We start from the raw sequence: 19336 nt of genomic DNA, 5'->3' as shown, positions 1-19336 counted from the left end.
GTCACTCAGGTTCCCAGTCTGAGTTCAGAAGTTCATCGATTCCACGATCATTTACATAATGTACAAGTACACTGAGGTGAATGTCTTCACAGTGACATATGAAAAAAAATAAAAAAAAATCCATCCCATAACTTTCCAAACTGATGTCACTTCTACAGAAAAGAAGCTGTCTCTCACCATTTGTAAAAATAAATAAATAATAATAGAACAATTTTGGGGGGATTAGTGAATATCTGCTGAGTTAAGTGTGTGTGTGTGTGCTCAGTCTTTGGCTCTAAGTTTTGTCCCCTGCTCTGGGATAAGCAACAAATGTAATTTGAGAACATTTCCTTGTAGAACTGCTCTACCATGCTTGGATGCACATGACATATTCTTTCATAGAGGAAATCATTGATATGGCTGTAATAATAAATTCGATTCAGCTTCTCGCAATGGCTTCATGTTTTCAGATTCGTATTCATTTTGTTTGTCAAAAATGTATTTTCCTCTCTTTTCTTTTACCTGTTGCGAACAGGAAACTGTTAACAACGAATGGACTCCGTAAAGGGAATTAACGTCACATGTTAATGTCAACTTGTCAATCTGAAACTAATTAGTATTAACTGTATGGATTGTGGGTAGTGTATTAAAGATAACAAGTGCCTTTAAGGCTGCATTTTACAATTACTTTTGTTATGAATTAATCTGCCTTTTCTTTTGTGATTAGTCATTTGGAAAATATCAAACAATATAAAGTTTACAAGCAGAGAATTGCAGCAAGAAACCAGGGAATGTTTGTGATTTTTATTTCCCCCACTGTTTTTGCCTGAAAAATGATTTCCGTCCATCAACTACTCGATTCATCAGCTAATACTTTTAGCTCCAATCATTTCTGCGTACAGTACACACCACAACCACAGACAGACACTGTACATACATATATAGGCATTTTAAATTGTTCAGTAGTTATTGATTATATAGCTGTTATCTTGTAGCAACTATTAAGAACCACCAGAGATCAGTCTATATATCAACAAATATACTACACTCCACTATGGAAAAGCCATTTCACTATTTATCTCAGTGAGACAGCAGAGAAACTGCTGTTGAAGTTTAAACTCCTAAATATCTTCAGCAGCTGCAGGGTGTAAATCAAATGATGTATGACCTCTTCACTATAAGTCATGCTATATGGAAAGTTTTTCCAAGTCCTTGTATGACTTTGAGATATCCATCACTGATGCATAATTTGTCCAATATGGCATTCTTTTGCGCGTACTTGGCAAGGCAGCAGACGCATGGAGTTAATTTGCTTTCATCCTGCTCGAGTCATTTGTCATTTTGATTGAGACTCATCATAAAAGTGAAATCATAATTGTTTGTGCAGTCGTATCTTTGAGGATGTCAAATAACCAACAGGTTACGCTATAATTGAGTACAGCAGAGTTTATGGCTTTGTAGGTGAAGTTAAACATTAGAGTCATGAAGTCTTGACATTTTTTTTAACCTGTTTTCTGTTAAGGGGATTCCAGCAGCGGTATTTTGGTGAATGTGTGCCAACAAAGATTACTGTGTTTGATTCATCACAAATAATTAATTGTCACAGGATTACGAAAACCACCAAGAAACAAATTCTCTCTTATCTTGGTCTTTCTCATCTCAGCCTCTTTTCCATTTATTTGCAGATTAAAACAGGCAGAAACATTCAGTTTTGTATGCAAGTATTTATATCCATTATATTACCATACTAGATGTCTCCCCAAGTGTCAGACATGATTTGCATGTTTATCCCCAAAAATCATTTAAATATTCAGGGGCACTGAAGGGTGACAACAGTGGAAAATTATGTTAATACTATTCCATCAAATCATGTTTACCATTTTGAGCATATAATGATAGTAGATCAAGCATCTCATAACATGAAGTAAGGCACTCAGGGCTGATGCTGAACCACATTCACCCCAAACAAGAGTTACAGCCCTGTCAAGGTTGCCACAAGCTGCCAAATGTTGGAGCAAATTGTTTCTGTACTGGCTTTCTCACTTTAAAAAAAAGTAGATACATGGAATCCTAAATCTCATGGATGTTCTGTTTTTTTTTTTTTTTTTTACACCGTTTATTTTTAATCTTGACCTGAAGAATTCCTGCAGGATTATGTGCAGTTGGAAAAGAACCACAACCTTTTTCTCCGACAGACTTTTAGGAGCCTTCTTTTTCTTTTTCTCACATAAAATGCTTATGCTGCAGTCAATAAAAGGTCAAGCCCCATGTGAAGTGATTAAAAATAGACCCAATCCACTGTAATGTCAGACTAATACAACCAAAGCTGAATTGATTTTATTAATTCAAAGGAGAATATACAGCCACCAGATTAGTTAGAAAGAGAAGAGACTGACATTATGGCATTTCATAACAACTATTTCTTAAACCTAATAATGGATTTTACTGAACATCAAATCTGTGTTCCAATACAAAACACTAGAAACAATCACATACATTGAAATCATGTATTCTTCCCTGGGGTGCATTTGGAGCCGTCCTTACAAATAAAGAGACATTTCTCTCACTGAAAATCCTCAGTGACTTCATCTGTCCCCCAGCAGTAGGAGCTTCTTAAAGAAGACATCAGGAAAAGTCACTTTTGAATTCAAAATGTTGTCCGCCACCAGAATGAGAAAAAGAACCACACAGGTGTATGTTTTTATCACAGTGTAGCACCGATTTTCTGTTAAGATGAATGTTGTGTTACAAGACGTGAACAAATTAAAACTGTTGTTCTTCATTTGGTAGCAAACATGTCTATTATATTAAACTTCAGATAAATAATCAGTTAATGATCGCATCAAACCTCCATGCAGGTATCAAATCCATCATCCATCATGGTATGATACAATATGGCCAACTAAAGCAGACACATACGATGACAACAATAATTTCTTGGTACAGCTGAGACACTGAATGTGCGTGTAACATATCAAATCTAACCTCCATAACCCTTTGAGTTAAAGTGAGTATATGATATTGCACTGTCACACTTCAAAGGTGGCGAGAATACAGCCTAATAGCCTCGTCCTAAGCACGATCCATGATGATGAAGGTTCAAACAAGTAGAAACATATTGCACAAGTAGCATATTGTCAATAGAGCCACTGAGAATTTCACAAATCATGTTTTCATGGGCGCTCATGTCTAATTAAGATCTAATGGCTCATCTGTAGTTTGCACGCAGTATTTTGTGGATTTACATGTTTGTGTGTCTGTTGGCCTGGCAGGCCAACCATATAAATGGCCACCAGCTGCTGCGCAACAGTTTTTATCATGTTCCACATCTTTAACCATTTGTCACTAATGAATGATGAATGTGGGTACCTAATGGCCTTTCTGAAATAACTCCTCATGTTTGTCATATTTGTGTGAAGGGTTTGAATTATGGGAGACTGTTGATCTTTTAGTGGCTTTAACCCTTTTAGTGATTGTTTTAGCTTCAGATGTGCTTAATCATACAGTCCTTTTTGTATTCAGTAATAGGATTATTAAGTCGTGATGTTAATGTGGAATGCGGGAAGTAGTAAATTTGCCATGAATAAAAGTGGTCGTTTTTTTTATTGGTTTGTTCATGATAATAATCTTGATTTAGTGTGTCAGGCCTCAGAATATGGTTACAATTATCAGTGAGACAGACACGCTCAAACACACTAAATTTAACATCAGTACACTTCAGTGATTAAGTAAATAATTTAAAACAACAACAACAAAGTGCTTTTTTGTTGTCACTTGTTCGTCCTGAGTTTTGAATATGTGCACTTTCAGCAAGTTCATCTGTATAAAGGCCAAGGAGTGGATGCTTTGAGAGGTTGCTGTGAGTCTGCTATAAATGCTCTGCAGCCTCTTGCCAAAAGGAGAGAAAATCTGCAGTGGAGTCCATGTACTTTTTGTCCTGTCCCTTCAGCTCTGATTACATCAGAGGTTTGCAGAAATTGGTGTTTTTTGCAATCAGATATGAATTCTGGTTTAAAAATAAAAGGTCTATCTAGAGCCAGTAGTGGTGGTGGTCTGTGTTGGTTCACCTTGGTGGACTCTGTGAAAGAGGATCTGCAGTGTCTGTAAATGTAAAAGGTTCGTTCTAAGTTTATTAAAAACATAATGATTTGTATTTTCAGGCGAACTGAAAACACAGTTATGTATATTACATTCCATTTCTGCCTTTTTCTGTAAATAGAGCCCAGTTAATCTTACACACTGGACCTTTGAGACCTACCATATTTGATTTTACCATCTGTGCTGAGGAGGGTTTCAGTCTTATTATTCATGTTTCAGACTTTTAAATAGTCCGTTTTTAGAGCTGCAGAGAGTTGCTCTTGGGGGAGATATATTGCACCCTGCATAGAGAGGCCATTAGATTCCCTCCACTGTACAGTAAAAGTGATATAATTCAAGCGTTAATCTTCTGAGTGTAATAAAATTATATTTCAAACTGATAAAGGTTTCTGCGATGCTGAAGGTTTGATTGAATGCAGAGAGATAACTTGGAGGCTCTGGAAAGGTTGCAGTGTTCACAAAGGAGGAGGCAGGAAAGCTGCATACTGTGCATTTTTGTTCTATGTGCTGTTTATGTATCTCTTTTTCAGTGAATAGATTGAAAACAAGACATCATCGAACAAGTGTACTCATCATTTTCCTGCTTTCTGCTTTTCCTCTAGCTTTCAGTGATGATAAACTACTGCCATGAAGGCCTCTTATCACCCAAGATTTCATGTTTTACGAGTTTCTCCGATCCTTTTCTTAGACGAATTAGTAGTGACGTAACCAGTCGCTTTGATTTACACGTCCTCAAACTTAAATAGCTCGTTTGTACTCGGCACAGTCTCAGTAATGAAAGCAGTCCACCAGTCGTGTGGAATAATGGCGCTCGCACATGGTATTAGACCTGGATTGTACAGGAGTGCACTATGTAAGTGGATGATGTGGTACAGCATTAATAGCTCCCATTCGTTCATTACCTGTGTGATTGCTATTGATCCGCCAGAGGCTGTTTCATAGGGCTTTAAAGCTGCAATGCTCTGCTTGCCAACGTGATACATCATGTCTCAGATACGGCTTACAGAAAATGCCCTCATTTATGGAATCTCATTGGATTTGTATGCAGATATAGATTATTGTGATTGATAGGAAGGGATTTAAATTGAAATCTCTCCTTTTCTATTTCAGTTGCTTTCTCACAGGAAGGGATCAAGAGGGTTGTTGGATGGAGAGGTGTAGTGGAATATATCAAAAGGAAGATAAATGCTTGCTGTTGAGGACTGTGTGGTCAGCAGAAATTCGAGTGTTTGTGTGCTTTGGATGTAACAGAGTTCCAAAAGGTCGATTTGAATTTCAGATTATTCTTACCTACCAGAATACATCTTCATTTTGCCTTCAGTTTGCAAGTGAAATATGAAATATTTCTAATATTTGTTAAGGACAATGTACAAACAGTACTTCAGAAACCATAACGGAACATTACAATTAACAAACAGTTACAAATGACTTCATATTTCAGTATTTCATCAGTTGCTACCTCTGTTCCCTGCTTATTGCACACGTCTATGTGCTGCTTCAAATAATATTTATAATGATAACTAGACTTACAAGCAGGTATAACAAGATGATTCAAGCACCCTGCTGTACGCTGTATTGGTAGTGAACCATTTTGCGCCTCATTCCCAAGTTCTAAAGTGTCTCTGATGAAAGTACATCTTTGACGATAACTTGTCCATTCACCCATGTGTCTTTCAGGAGGCAGTGGGAGAGAACGCAGGAGTGCATGGCCCAGCAGAGGACAGGAAGGAGAAGGTCCCCAGTCCCCATCTCAGCCAACTTGTGGTCCTCACTAACAGTGGGACACTGTATGGACTTGCACAGAGGGTGGTGGCCACTGAGTCTCTGTAAGTACTCTCTCTTCAATAATAAATAATAATATGGGTAATTATAAGTAAAGAAAGCAATCAGACAACACACAGCGGTGGTGTTTATTCCTCTGGTATGAAGAGAAGTTTAAGACAGCAGGATTCGTTTCATGTCGTCACTCGTGTGTCCTGATGTAACATGGCGGTTATGTTCATCAAAGCATTTTCTCTGATCAAGTTATGGAGCTTGTTCTCGCTCAGTGCCTGGCCTCAAGGTGTTCATAATTTCATTTGGGAAATGCTGTGCAGCCTGGCCATCAAAGATCTATGCTACCTGCAGCATGCTTGTGTGTGTGTGTGTGGCTTCGTTGTTTTCCGCATTCAGATCCAAAAAAAAGATTATTGAAACAGAAAATTGAAAAGAGAGTCTAATTTTACCCCTAAATATAATCCCCATCTTTCTCCCTATAATTTTCTGTTCGTGTTAAACTTGCCTCCCCTTTGCTCCGCTTGATTAGCTATTCTCCTACATTATCTTTGTCTATTACATACAAGTACGTACATAATTATGATTAGATCAAACTGTCGTCAACGCTGACAGCTCTTGGACCCCAAGAAGTCTGCAGTGTGCAAGTGCTTTATAATGAAAGTCTGTAAACCGAGGGTCCAGATGACACCGCCTGCAAAAATGCTGAATAGGCTTCCACTCTCTTTCAAAAAGTTTCTCATATATCGGAGGCGGGCGACAAGCTCAGAAGAATAATGAAAGTAAAAGAACCAAAGTGCAGAGGTGAAGATATTTCTTGGTTAATGCTTGAAAGGAAAAGAGTCCCTGGGGGTGAAAAGAGATAGACTTCTTCTGGGCAGAGCTGCATGAAAAAGTTTTCCTCTCTGAAAAGGTGTAGGAAAAGGCGTCTAACCATCAAGTGTGTTGTGAGAACCGCATATGCCACTTTAAACATCTTGAAAAAGAAAGATAAGAGGTGCCCTTTGCGCTGTTGTTCGCCCTAACCCGTAGCTGATGTTGAGCTGAAGTGTGATCATATAAGTGTGAACCGCAGGACATCTTTCCTCTCCACACGGCACCATGTTACAGAGATAAACACAAGCTGTTCCAGCTAACCTTAATGTGATTTCCTCTGCTCCGTGAAAAAAACAAATGTCCACTGGGCTCATTCATGGGTAGCTGTGTTTAATGTAGTGCATTCAGATTTAACCAGACAGCACTTATTCATATTTATTCTTGCCTCTTAATATAAAGATTGCTGTTAAAGGTTAGCAGTATTCACTGCCATGCAGCTTCCTTGCACTTCCTTGCAGCGTTTATGGAGCTTGCACTCAGATATCTCAATTATTGGATAAATCAGCCTTGGACGTTGGATACATCTTAACTAAGGTTCATGATTTTCTTACCTGAAAAATATCAATTTTCTTTTTTAAAAAAAGGAGAAACTTTTCAAGAACACATGCATCCAAAATGTCTCTGCTGCAAGAAGTCACTGATTTTAAATAATATAGAGGGGTTTTCTTAAAAAATACATATTAAAACATTCCCAAACCCAGATCACAATTGTCTGCTTCATAGTATGATGTTATAAAGAAACAAACAATACTTACTCTAAAAAGCAAAAATGCTTTGTGTGTATAATAATAACAGGGTATAAGAGAGAGAGCTAAATCTCATTGTATTAATAAAACCATGACAGGACTCAATTAAACGATTAAAAGGGAGATCAAAAATTATGTTATTGCAAATGTCAGCCAATAATGAGGTAACTGCAGTAGAGAAATGCAAAAGACATGTTTTATGGTCATTTAGAGACTCCATTAGACCCTGTCAAGTGTATTAAGTATAAAGCTGAGATTGTTCAGACTGACTGGGTAGTTTTCAACCACACTGACATTACTGTTGTTCAGTTGGGTTTGTGATCACTCATGGAGTCTAAGTCTTTATCTTGTTGTTTTCCCTCTTAAACTGCACAGTTGTGTTGTTGTTGTTGACTTGGAACTGTAAAGAAATCACCATGTGAGTCACACTTGTACGGCATCGGCTGTGCTCATTAAACTCCAGCCTAAACACTGAACTTCAGTCCGTTCAAACCTACCCCTTTTTATTTATTGTACGGTTACACTTCAGAGCCATCGATCGGCCTGAGTCGAAAGGTCTTCATTTAGTGTGCTGGATTCACAGAGAATGGTTAGTTCTGTCTGCATTGATTTGTCTGTCCTGTGTTTATGTTTCTGCCGCTTTGCTTGGCCTCAGTATTTTTCAAATATAATTGAAATCCATTTATTGTAAAACTGACTGCCTGGTGAAGTGAGACTTGAGGATTTCAAATTTAGAAGTAGTTTTCTAGTACTAGTCCAGGGATGATTTATGTGTGACAACACTGGAGTCTGTTCACCTTAATTATTTACTTCATTAAACTGCGGTGGTCACAGGGGAGAACTGTGTAACCTCATTTAATGGTGCAGTTTTTGTACTTTTGCAATTCACATCTAAATGTTTCTTTAAACTTAACCTTGTGTTTTCTCTTTTGTGTAGAAGTCTATTGCTGTTATGTCAGATGAGGAAGGCTGAACTTTAATATTAATAGCTTCATGGATCAAGCGTTCTGTGTTCTCGAGCTGCTCTGTTATTAAGATTTAAGGTGACGATTTGTGAAAAAAAGACTATCAAAAGTTAATGGATCTGTCACTCTTGAACAATAAAACAAGACACAGTTTTACTTTGCTATGTGCTCCACCGGGCCATATTATCCCACCACTGCACTGGATTAAATGGATGCTCCTGTGTGTGTGTGTGTGTGTGTGTGTGTGTGTGTGTGTGTGTTTTTTTCTCAGTGTGTTTCTGGCTGAACAATTTGAATCCCTCCAGTCCCACCTGGACACAATGATGCCTGCAGCCAAGAAACCTTTCCTGCAGCAGTTTTACTCCCAGGTATACATCTTCTCTGTGTTACTGTTACAGTTTAATTATATTGTCACAGTGAGCCGCAGGTAGACTTCAGCGGCACTTCATTTTAATCATGAATAATGCTTAATCTTACGATACTTACAGATATGTATCTTTCAACTCATTGTGCAGTAATTAAGACAGACTTTTAACGTATGTTACGTAAGTCTCCTTTTCTCCTAAAATAAATCACTATGTACTGTAACTGGAACTGATAATTCAGTCTTCATTCAACAAAGAAGAAATTTGTCTTCTTCTTCTTCTTCTTCTTCTTCTTTTGTTTATTTGACCTTTGAAATGTTCAGGTACACAGACAGTCTGTTTTCCCCCAAACATCCAATGAATGTCATGTCCTATAATTTCACTTTTGGAAATATTGTGTAATCAAAGACGTTGTTACCGGCACAACATATTCATCTTCTGAACAGACCTTGACCTCATGTCCGCCTCGTCGCTATTTACTGCTTACATAACGTACGTTCAGGTTCAAAAACCTGTTGAATACTCGAAGGACAGACCTTTGCCAAGGCTTATACTCCAGTCTTTGGAGTATATCTCTAAATCACAACTGACCTCACTAAAGTGAAAAATCAGATCTGCTCCAAAATTACGTACTTATTTGGCCCATGCTTCAACCTTCTATCATTAAAAATCCGGCCAGTGTTTTTTTTTTTGCCAAAGAAGCAGCACAGAAAACACACACATGTATACTCTCTCTTTCTTCCCTCAGACGGTGTCTACAGCCAGTGAACTTCGGAAACCAATCTACTGGATTGTTGCAGCCAAGGCCATCGACTACGAACAAATGTTGCTCCTGATGGCTGGAGTCAAATGGGACATTAGGGAGATAATGTCACAGCATAATGTATACGTGGACGTGCTGTTAAAGGTAATGTTGCATAAGGAATGTGTAGGTGACTGTTGATGTAACGTGCTGTGCTGTAGCTTGATGGTTTGTGAATATGAGTTTTATGAGTTTATGACACTAGAAGCAGTGGATATGAACTGTTTTGAATCTTTAAAACAAGCTGTAAACACATCCGGCACACTTGGAGCAACATTAGCATTATTTTCCAGTTGTGTTTCTGGCCAAGGTAAAAAAAAAAAAATGCAAGCCCGATATTTACTCTTTTAGCTCCATTTTGGTCTTTATCAACTCCAACTGTTCTCTTAGCAGATAAATGCTCCACTATGTCGCTAACTTTGTTGTAGCGTGCAGTTAGTTTTTTTTTTTTTTTTTTTTACTGAAGTTAGCTGCCTGCTGCTGGAAACAAGATTGATTAGAGGAGTGAGAGTGAACCAAAACGGTGAGCTGAAAGACTCTAAAGCTAAAAGCTAGATTGGTCCATAAAGATGCCAAAACAACAGAGTTGGTTCATAATTATCTCTGGGTTTGTTACTAAAAACTACCCCTTTGACATTAGATCTAGTAATTTTATGCAAATTACTCAAAGTGCTGCATTAAGACTCTGTTCAATGACAAAAAGACTTCACTGGAACAGATTTTCCTCACATGTCTTAATATGCTATTAACATTGTTTCATTATTTATGCCCGTAAGCCTCATTGTCAGTCGAATATAAATGATGATACCAACTCTGGTAGCTCTATTATAATCCTTTTATTTTTTTTGTGTATTTCAAAAGCAGGAAAAAATTTGGACTTGTCCCAATGTTTACTCTTTGTCCCAAACAAACTGTCCACTGCAGCCCAGAAAACAGCTGTAATAGATGTGCTTTCCTCTAGCAGGGATTTTCCACACATAGTTTTCTTTCTAATACAATCTGGGTTATCCTTTTAACAGCTGTGCCATTTACATAAAGTATACTTAACCTCTTCCCCTCCACCCATCCTTATGATAAAAATACATTTGTTTGTTTTCAAGGGGATCCTTAGGGGGAGATAGCAGGTAAACAGTATATGCAGCATAGTATGCATCATCTCAAAGCTGGGAGACTGCATCTCAGCACTGTGTCAAGTTTCTAGTCATAAATATGCAATAAGCATTGTGTTTTGTTACAATATTTAAAAAGATTAGAGCTTAAAGGGCTTTAGCACAATATGACTGAACTATGTGATTTGCATGCTCTCTAACGTCTCATAAGCCATTTTTGAGTTTATACCATTCGTTACACAGATTTGGTTCAAAGTTTAACCATTTTCTCACCACTTAAAATAAATAAATTAAAGAACAAAACTCTCCAAAGTACCACATTAAGAGATCCAGACCTTGAAGAGCACGGTAGGAAAAATGCTTGGTGTGTTTTGGTGTCAAGAACTATTGGAGATTTCTGTAAGAATTAAAGTATTTTTTCTGTGATTGAATGGTGAACACTTGCTCAGAAACCCACTTATTGTCAAAATACCTTACAACGCCATATATCATCTGAATGCTCTCAGCCACTGATTTTTGGTTGTACAGTTTCACAAGGCTGTGATTATCCCAGAGGTCACAATAGGTTATTTTATACAGTGAGGTCAAGTAAAAATGGTCTCACCATAATGAAATGGCTACTATGGAAACTAACATCGTCACACATGAATACAATTGGGCACTGTGAATCCACAAGAGTCTTAGCTTTCCAGTTATACCTAATTTATGTGGCATATACTGTTTTGGGACTCGTATAAATATTTTAATACACTAGATGAAAATAAATGTATACTGTATGCAAAAAGTTGCATGGGGTTAGCACAAGGTTGGTATGCCTCGGGAGACTCATGGGTACAAATAGAACTCATTTTCATTTAGATATCTTGAGGTGAGAGGTGAAATGATTGAAAATGGTCATGCCAGTATTTGCCAGAATTTAGCCTTTAGTATTCTTAGCTCCCTTCCCGACAAGCTTGACATGGTTGGTACAGATGGATGCCTCAGGTCTGGTTTCATATGATACTTCTGAAACACCATGCCAAGAATACGAACGTCCCCGTGAGGTAGAAGAGGTTAAAGTCAAGAATTCTTAGGTTCCTTGTTGTCACTCTTTAGTTCAGATTTATTGGGAGGATCTACAATATTTATTATTTGGGATGGAGTAAATAATTTAGTACACATGTGTGCTGCTGAGAGTTGGATGCAGAAGTTTCAGCTTTGTTAAAGACATTCGAGCTCACTGGTCGCAGACATATTTTTGGAATTGGAAGTTTTCCACCAAATGTGTGTCTTTATGCATGCTGGCCACTTATCCCGCTCTAAATCTTTCATGAGGTTGGAAGGACACACAGCACCAGTTTTTCTCGCCTCTGACGTTCAGAGACAGACCGGTCAGAGGGGCTCAATGTGGTGTGAAATCCTGAACAGACCAGCACCAAAGCAAGACAAATCCTCCTAAATGTCTTAGAAAGCTTTTAATTTAGTCACACTTCCTGAACTAGTTATCTACTTAGGAAAAAAATAACTCATCTTCTGAAGTCCTGAATGAGTCACAGATCTTTGTTAAGCTTTGGCAGCGCTATAATTAAATAATTGACTACTTATCTTATAAACTTAATTGGAACTTTCAGGTTTAAATGCAGATCCACTTCATAATGGTCGAGCTGATGAACTGACATGATGCATGTTACAACTAGCATGTACTTTTCTCATCAGGCACTAATCGCCCTCACCGCCAACTTGTCAGACACTCACAGTGCACATGGACTGTGTCATATACATTGATTGGTACATTCTTTTGTACTGCAGGCAGGACAATATTTTATTCATGACTTCAGGTTGAACACAGGCTTTCAACAGTGGCATTGATTTGCATATAAAGTGGCAAGGAAAACGTGGCAGCCTCAGAATGACTTCATTGACAAAATGCCCAAATCGGAAACTGTTGTTAGACTGTCGTGAATGATTAACACTTCATCCTCGGGTGCAAAATTAATAGCAGTGTGCGTATGCCTTAAAATAATTTGTTAATAAGATGCGGTTTGCATTAAATCCAACAGACGTGTGCAAACACACACCAGAAATCCACATCCATCATATGTATGTACAGTCCTTTTTTTGTGTACTGCAAATGTGTTCCCTGTAAACAACGACATAATATCATAAATGTAGAATTTCATCCATAATTGAACATTTCAGAGTGCAGTGAGTACACGGCAATTGTTTTTGCTGAAACTCTTTCCTATGCAGAGTTTGTATGGCTACAAACATGTACTGTAGCATCAAACCGTGGCACATGTAGCCGTCAGCCACTTGTGAGTCCTTAAAGTCCTGCAGCCTGCATCGTCTTCTGGGATATTTTCTCTTTATTCTTTGGCTTCAGGAACTGGATGGATTCCAGTTGTAACAACACTCCTTGTGACTGGTGACATGTGTTTTGGCATCTCAAGTATGCATTAATAGAAATAAAAAAGGAGCCTGAAGGCCGACTAAGGCACAACTGTAAGAGCTGAAAAAGTCAATGGATTGGAGTCTAGTAGGGATGTTCCCAAAACAGAGTATTCAGCAGCATACATATGATTGCTGGTAACACATGATTTGTGGCTTTGTGGATTCATTCTTCCTGTCTACATCTGTTGAGCACATCAGGATGTCGTATCCATCAGTCCAGACTGTAGAATCATTTAACTAGCTTAGTTAACGTAGAGTCGTGGTACAATAAAGGAGACATAAATGTAGGCTGCTAGAATATCACTATCAGAATATGCGCTGCATGTTAAATGACTGAAGATACAAACCCCTCATGCAGTTTATTCATCACAGACTCTAATAATTAAGTTGAGGTCGTTTTATAACTCTGTGCAGCTTCTTCATGTTGTGAGAGAGTGTGGGAGTGTCATCGAGGAAGACAGAGTAGCTAAGAATGAGTCAGAGGAAATATATTTGTTGTTTTTTATCTACTTTTATTTTGTTTATCTCCCAGTTGGGAAACTAAAGTTATAATGACTTACTTGCCACTTTGTTTAATATACCTTATAGCTAATAAAATGTATTACCTTTTAATATTATGACTGTCTTTTATTTAAAAAGAAAGAAAAGAGAGATTTCACTTTTTCCCCAATGACAGAAATCCACCTCTTGAATATCGTTTATTTCTGCTACTTTTTATTATGCCCTCGTTAACTTTTGAATGCGTTCACCTGTTCTTTGTCCTCCACCTTTCCAGGAGTTTGAGCAATTTAACAAGCGGCTGGGTGATGTTTCCAGACATGTGCGCATCCCGCTGCCTGTGTCCAACGTCCTGTGGGAGCACTGCATTCGCCTGGCCAACAGGACTCTTGTAGAAGGGTGAGCCATAGAACGCCTCTTCAGCATCAAAGAGATGCGTGCAAGCCCAAAACATCATTCTGATGAAGTTGCGGTTGATGCTTCTTTTTCTTTTCTTTTTTACACCACTGTGCGATACTGTTAAAATCTCTGTAGAAAAACACATGTGCACAGCACATATGCTGCATGATAGTTTCCCCCTTTTCTTCTGTACCACACTGTGACTCAAAAAAGTCTGTTTGAACAATTAAGTGCATCTGCCGTTCAATATTTGATGAAGTGGCAGTTCTGTGCTGTACCTGTGCAGTATATTGATTTCCTCCTGTTTTCGGTGGGAGAAAAGATTTTAGCAGGATTTTCAAGGCAGAGCGAGGTGAAACAAGTCTGATTCTTATAACTTTACCTCGGCATGATGACCTTCCCTGTACACTTTGTGGATTCCTGTTTATCTCGGCTGAGAGCTCTTAAAGAATAAGAGCAGTCGGAGACCGCAGTTTGCCCTTGGGTGATTTTGTTACGGCAGGCTTTCCCACGCAAGTAACATCAATGTCTTTATATCTACAGAAACGTGCATATTCAAGTGCGTAGGACTGTTATCACAAATAAAAAAATAAAAAAAGCTGAGCTGAAGGTGAAATGGACCGTAAACATCTTAACTATGAATGTACGGTATTCACACATTGTTTAATTGTTATATTGTGTGAGAGTTACCACCTGAGTAAACGCATCTATTTATAAATAGAAGTGTTAAAAAAGCCAGCATTTTAAAACTGGATATTATTAAATTATTAATAGTTTGTCAGAATAGTAAAAGCTTCGGTCAGCACTAAGGTTTTATGTATTTAATATTTATCTCCATGGCTACTAAAGAAGCAATTCAGTGCTATTCATGTTGATACTGGATGATACTGCACTATAAGGAGGACAAGCTGAAAATAAATCCACATTTTAACATCATGAATTATTCAAAACAGTAATGTAACCAAGCTAAATATAGTGCAGACCTGTAGAAAAAGGTCTCTTAACTCTGTGGTTACAGATTGTAAAATAGTGTCCCTAAGCTTGTGTCATGTCTTCATAGCAAACAGCATTCATGAGTTATTGCATCACAGTGATTTGAGGCCTTATCCACTACATCATTTACAGGAAAGCTAACGGAGATGCCAATCACCTCTTTGGGTCTTCCTCTCTGTGATAATCCCACAGTTTGAACATCTGCAGATCGTAAATTCAGAAACGAACAAATTCTTTCCAGCGGACGCTGTCAGGCACCATGAAGAACAGAGAAAAATACATTCGATTTAGATTCTAATACCTTTGGAGAAAACCACTCTACATTCCTGCCATCTCCTTCTCTCTGCAAACTGGCAAACCTTTACTGTCACATCTTTAGTCACCCATCAGGGAATTGCATGACACAGTCCACTCACACAAACGGTGAAACGCTCTTGACACCTAACTTGTAATGCATTTCACCACTTTCAGCCTTGTAAGTGAGAAATGTGGGCTGTCGTAGGTGACAGAATATCAGAGTGGGAGTTTTTTTTTTGTTTTTTTTTTCTGTGTGTGGACTGAATGTGTAAAACAGGTTTTTAGATTGAAGGTGAAATAAATAAATAAAAAAGTCCGATCAGTAAGACTAGAACAACACTGAGTCACAGTGGCGGGATGCTGACGAAGCATGACGCTAACAGCTGAGAATTATCGTGAAGTTCCACATTTTATTGGCTGAAGTTGAAAGCTGCTAATTCAGGTTACAGAGAGAGGGAAATGGCTAAGTTCAAAAACAAACCTGTGTTAAGTGGGTGCGTGCCAAATGCCTTTTAAAAAGAACATTGGACATTGAGTAAAGGTGGGAGACTTGCCCTCACCCAATGAGCAAAGGGAACACCTTTACCTCCCAACACATTTGCTGAGCAATCTTCCCATTGCGTAAAAGAACATTTGAACCATTTCCAATTAACAAATAGCCCATTAAGACTGCAGAGCTCTGTAAATTTAAGCTGCCATTGCAATTTCTTCTCTTGTTTCCACCTACACACACACACACCGATCTCCCACTGGCGCACCGAGACCAAGTAGTCATATTTGTTTGTTTGTTCTCCGACGCGCCCAGCCTGTTATTCAGTTTCTCTCCGTCTCCCCTTAGAGACTCGTGGAAATGGCTCTGTTAGCATTCTGAGCCGAGGCTCGAACACTCAGCACCAAACTCTGGCAGGCCTGACAGGCAAAAGAAAGAGCGAGAATGACAGAGAGAGAGGTGATGAAAGAGAGAGAGAGAGGGAAAGAGAAGTGCGAGACAGAGAGAGGTTACAGACCTCTGTGTGTGTGTGTGGTGTGTTAATGTTCTGTAGATGTCACACACACTGACCTGCCAGTGGACAACAGACGCCGCTGCCTAACACATGAAACACAAACAGAAAGACTGAAATACATGTGTACTCTAGCCCACACACACGGCACAGACAGCTGTGTGGACCCACTTTACTTATTATTTAATTTAGGTCACGCACGCATAAGTACATTCTTCATAAGGATTTGTTCATAAACACACACATAACATGTCTAAATGCTTACAAGACGAAAGAAAACCAAAAAAACAGATCCAACAAAAACACAAAAAGGTAATTGTTCTCTCAGTCTGTGCTACATCACAGACACAAATGTGTGACGTGCAGATTTAGGTAGGTATTTTCCGTACAGGTATTACATTTACTGAAATATTAAGTGCATTCACGCATCCCTTCTCTTTCCATTTCCATCAATAAAATGTTTTTACGCTCCGAGTATCTCCAATCATCTGGTAAATTCACAAACATTTTTTTGATCACTCTGCTGCTGGAGATCTACAGAAACAACTTTTCCTGTGCAGAATCAATAAATGTTATCTAACCTTAAAATGAACAACAAAGACCAAAAAAAAAAAACACAGATTTCACTTGCTTCACATTTTCCACCTGAACTTGCGTCATTTGTTCTATGCTATGTTAACTTCCTTCTCCTTCTGCTGTTTTTCCCCCCCACTTCTCCTGCAGCTACGCCAATGTGAAGAAATGCAGCAATGAAGGCCGGGCCTTGATGCAGCTGGACTTTCAACAGTTCCTCATGAAGCTGGAGAAGCTGACGGACCTGCGACCCATTCCTGATAAAGAGTTTGTGGAGACCTACATCAAGGCCTATTACCTGACGGAGAATGACATGGAGCAGTTTATCAAGAATCACAGGGTGAGGCAGTGAAGCAGACTGGCTCTATGCACCACTACACATGAAGTTTGATTGAAGTACTCGCTTTGTTTTCTGTCTACATGTCTGTTTTGCTGACTGAGTCGTGTTTTTTTTTTTTTTTTTTTTTTTTTTTTTTTGTGCAGGAGTATTCCATGAAGCAGCTAGCCAACTTGGTGAACGTTTGTCTGGGCTCGCATATAAACAAGAAGGCTCGTCAGAAACTTCTGGCGGCCATCGATGACATTGATAGACCCAAGAGATAGACTGATGAGCAGAGCAGACTCTGAACGTATCACCCACGCAGAGATGGACACTCCGAGCAGAGCTGAATGTCTTCATCTTCAGTTTAGGGCATTCATGTTGTGGTGTGTTCAATAATCCGTGCAGTAAACAGACGTAGAGCTACTGTATACATCTATTTAAAGCTCATTTGTTAGCCAAAATGCTAATTATCTCATATTTTACGGTTCTTATGTGGTCACATATACAAACTGTCACCTCATGTGAGCCTGATGAACATAAAACTTACATAAAGCATGCTGCAGTTACTCTATGCATACAGTAGATGTACCGTAATGCATGTCAACGCGTTTTCATTGAGCAAACATGACGCTTTCTGCAAATTTCTTTAACCGAAACAATTTAAATCAGTGACCATATGGAGCAGGTGTTGACTATGTTCTTCAGACACACAACATAAAGTAACTGTGTAATGTGAAGTGTAGCTTGACCATGTGGGTGTTTTCACCAAATGTGCTCAATTTCTAAAACAATTCCTACCTTGAAATTATTTAAAAAAATAAAAAAAAAGAATAAGTGAACATTTATGAGTTGCTTAATTTGACGGATGCGTAATGTTTTGTTTTAACTGATACATCACAAATACAGACCCAAGAAGAGTCTGTAGTAATTATAAACCTCCATTATCTCATACAAAGCTTTTCACATGATTGAATGTGCCCCCTGATGGAAATTATTCCAGCCCATGTGTTCACTGTACATTATTTCCTTTCAGGGTCTTTGTTGTGCCTGACTGGATGCTCTGCTTTTTGTTTTGTTTTTTGTCCATGAATGACATAAATCTAATATAAAGATGATTCTGAAAGTAATATAAATTGCTGTAGTTTGCATTAACATGTAGTCTAGCTACACCAGCTGTTTGTTTGTTTCTTTGTTTGCCATTTGTCATATCTGAGGAGAAGAATATTTTACGGTCCTGGGGCGAGTTTTTGAAAGTCTTTGTGAAAGGCCTCTTGCTGAGCAGAGAAATAAATGTTTATTTTGATCTGTTGTGTAAGTTTGTGCAGTCAGGCACTGATAATATGATGTCTCATACGTTGGTAGTTGAACTGTGTTAACTACAAGAGCTTTCCTCCAAAGTTTTAAGCCCCCCAACCCTTCAGTCATCTCCATTAGTTTCATCTGACCGGAGCTCCTAAGAGAGCAGATTGATTTACTGTTAAAAGAAGAAGAAAAAATGTAGTTTTTGATACTGCTTCATATTTTGTGTGCAACTATTCCAAGAAGAATACTGTAACTGTGAATGTTTTGAACAATGTCTGTATTTATTTCTTGCTTTGAGTCTTGTTTGGGGTTTTATATGATAATTGCAGGATGTGTGCTGTCATTTGTCACCTCTCAGTATCTTGAAACTTATCATCTGAAGCTAATGCAAATATTTAAACTTTGTCAAATTCTGTCAAGGGTCATGTGCACTATAGTAAAAATCAGTAATCAGTGTTGGAACTGTAGGTCGAACCAAATGATTCTAACATAATAAACACACTAATTAAGACAGTAATTGCCTTTGTTTTTCTTACCCGCTTTATCTTTACATTGCCACGAGTAAACTGCGTAATTTCTAATGATCCAACTTTTAAAATGTCGCCGTTCATCAGAGTGTTTCCTTTCAGCAGCGCTGCTGTCCATCCTAATGGTACTTTACTCAGCCAGGAGCAGGACGCTGTCAGAGTAATTAATGTGGCTTCCTGCATGGTTATGAGCCCTCAGCTTGTTTAAGAGGAGCCCACTGATCAGGTTCAACTGAGAGAGAGCTGTAAAGGACTCATTATAACTTTGATGACTCACTGCT

At 38.4% G+C, this 19336-nt stretch overlaps 1 protein-coding gene across 1 annotated transcript in view; it reads left to right on the top strand.

Moving 5' to 3' along the window:
- The window catches only part of vps50 (VPS50 subunit of EARP/GARPII complex), a 95539-nt gene extending 76494 nt beyond the window's left edge, over positions 1 to 19045 (top strand). Inside the window, exons 23-28 of the mRNA XM_019262658.2 lie at positions 5755 to 5903; positions 8709 to 8805; positions 9551 to 9709; positions 13919 to 14040; positions 17055 to 17244; positions 17388 to 19045. Coding sequence (XP_019118203.1) covers positions 5755 to 5903; positions 8709 to 8805; positions 9551 to 9709; positions 13919 to 14040; positions 17055 to 17244; positions 17388 to 17507 — 837 coding nt within the window. The 3' untranslated portion in view covers positions 17508 to 19045. The remainder of the gene's footprint in view (positions 1 to 5754; positions 5904 to 8708; positions 8806 to 9550; positions 9710 to 13918; positions 14041 to 17054; positions 17245 to 17387) is intronic.
- The last annotated feature ends 291 nt before the right edge of the window (positions 19046 to 19336 follow it).

The sequence above is a fragment of the Larimichthys crocea genome, chromosome XIII (genome assembly GCF_000972845.2).
Source record: "Larimichthys crocea isolate SSNF chromosome XIII, L_crocea_2.0, whole genome shotgun sequence".
Classification (NCBI taxonomy): domain Eukaryota; kingdom Metazoa; phylum Chordata; class Actinopteri; family Sciaenidae; genus Larimichthys; species Larimichthys crocea.
This window is presented reverse-complemented; position numbering and strand designations above follow the sequence as displayed.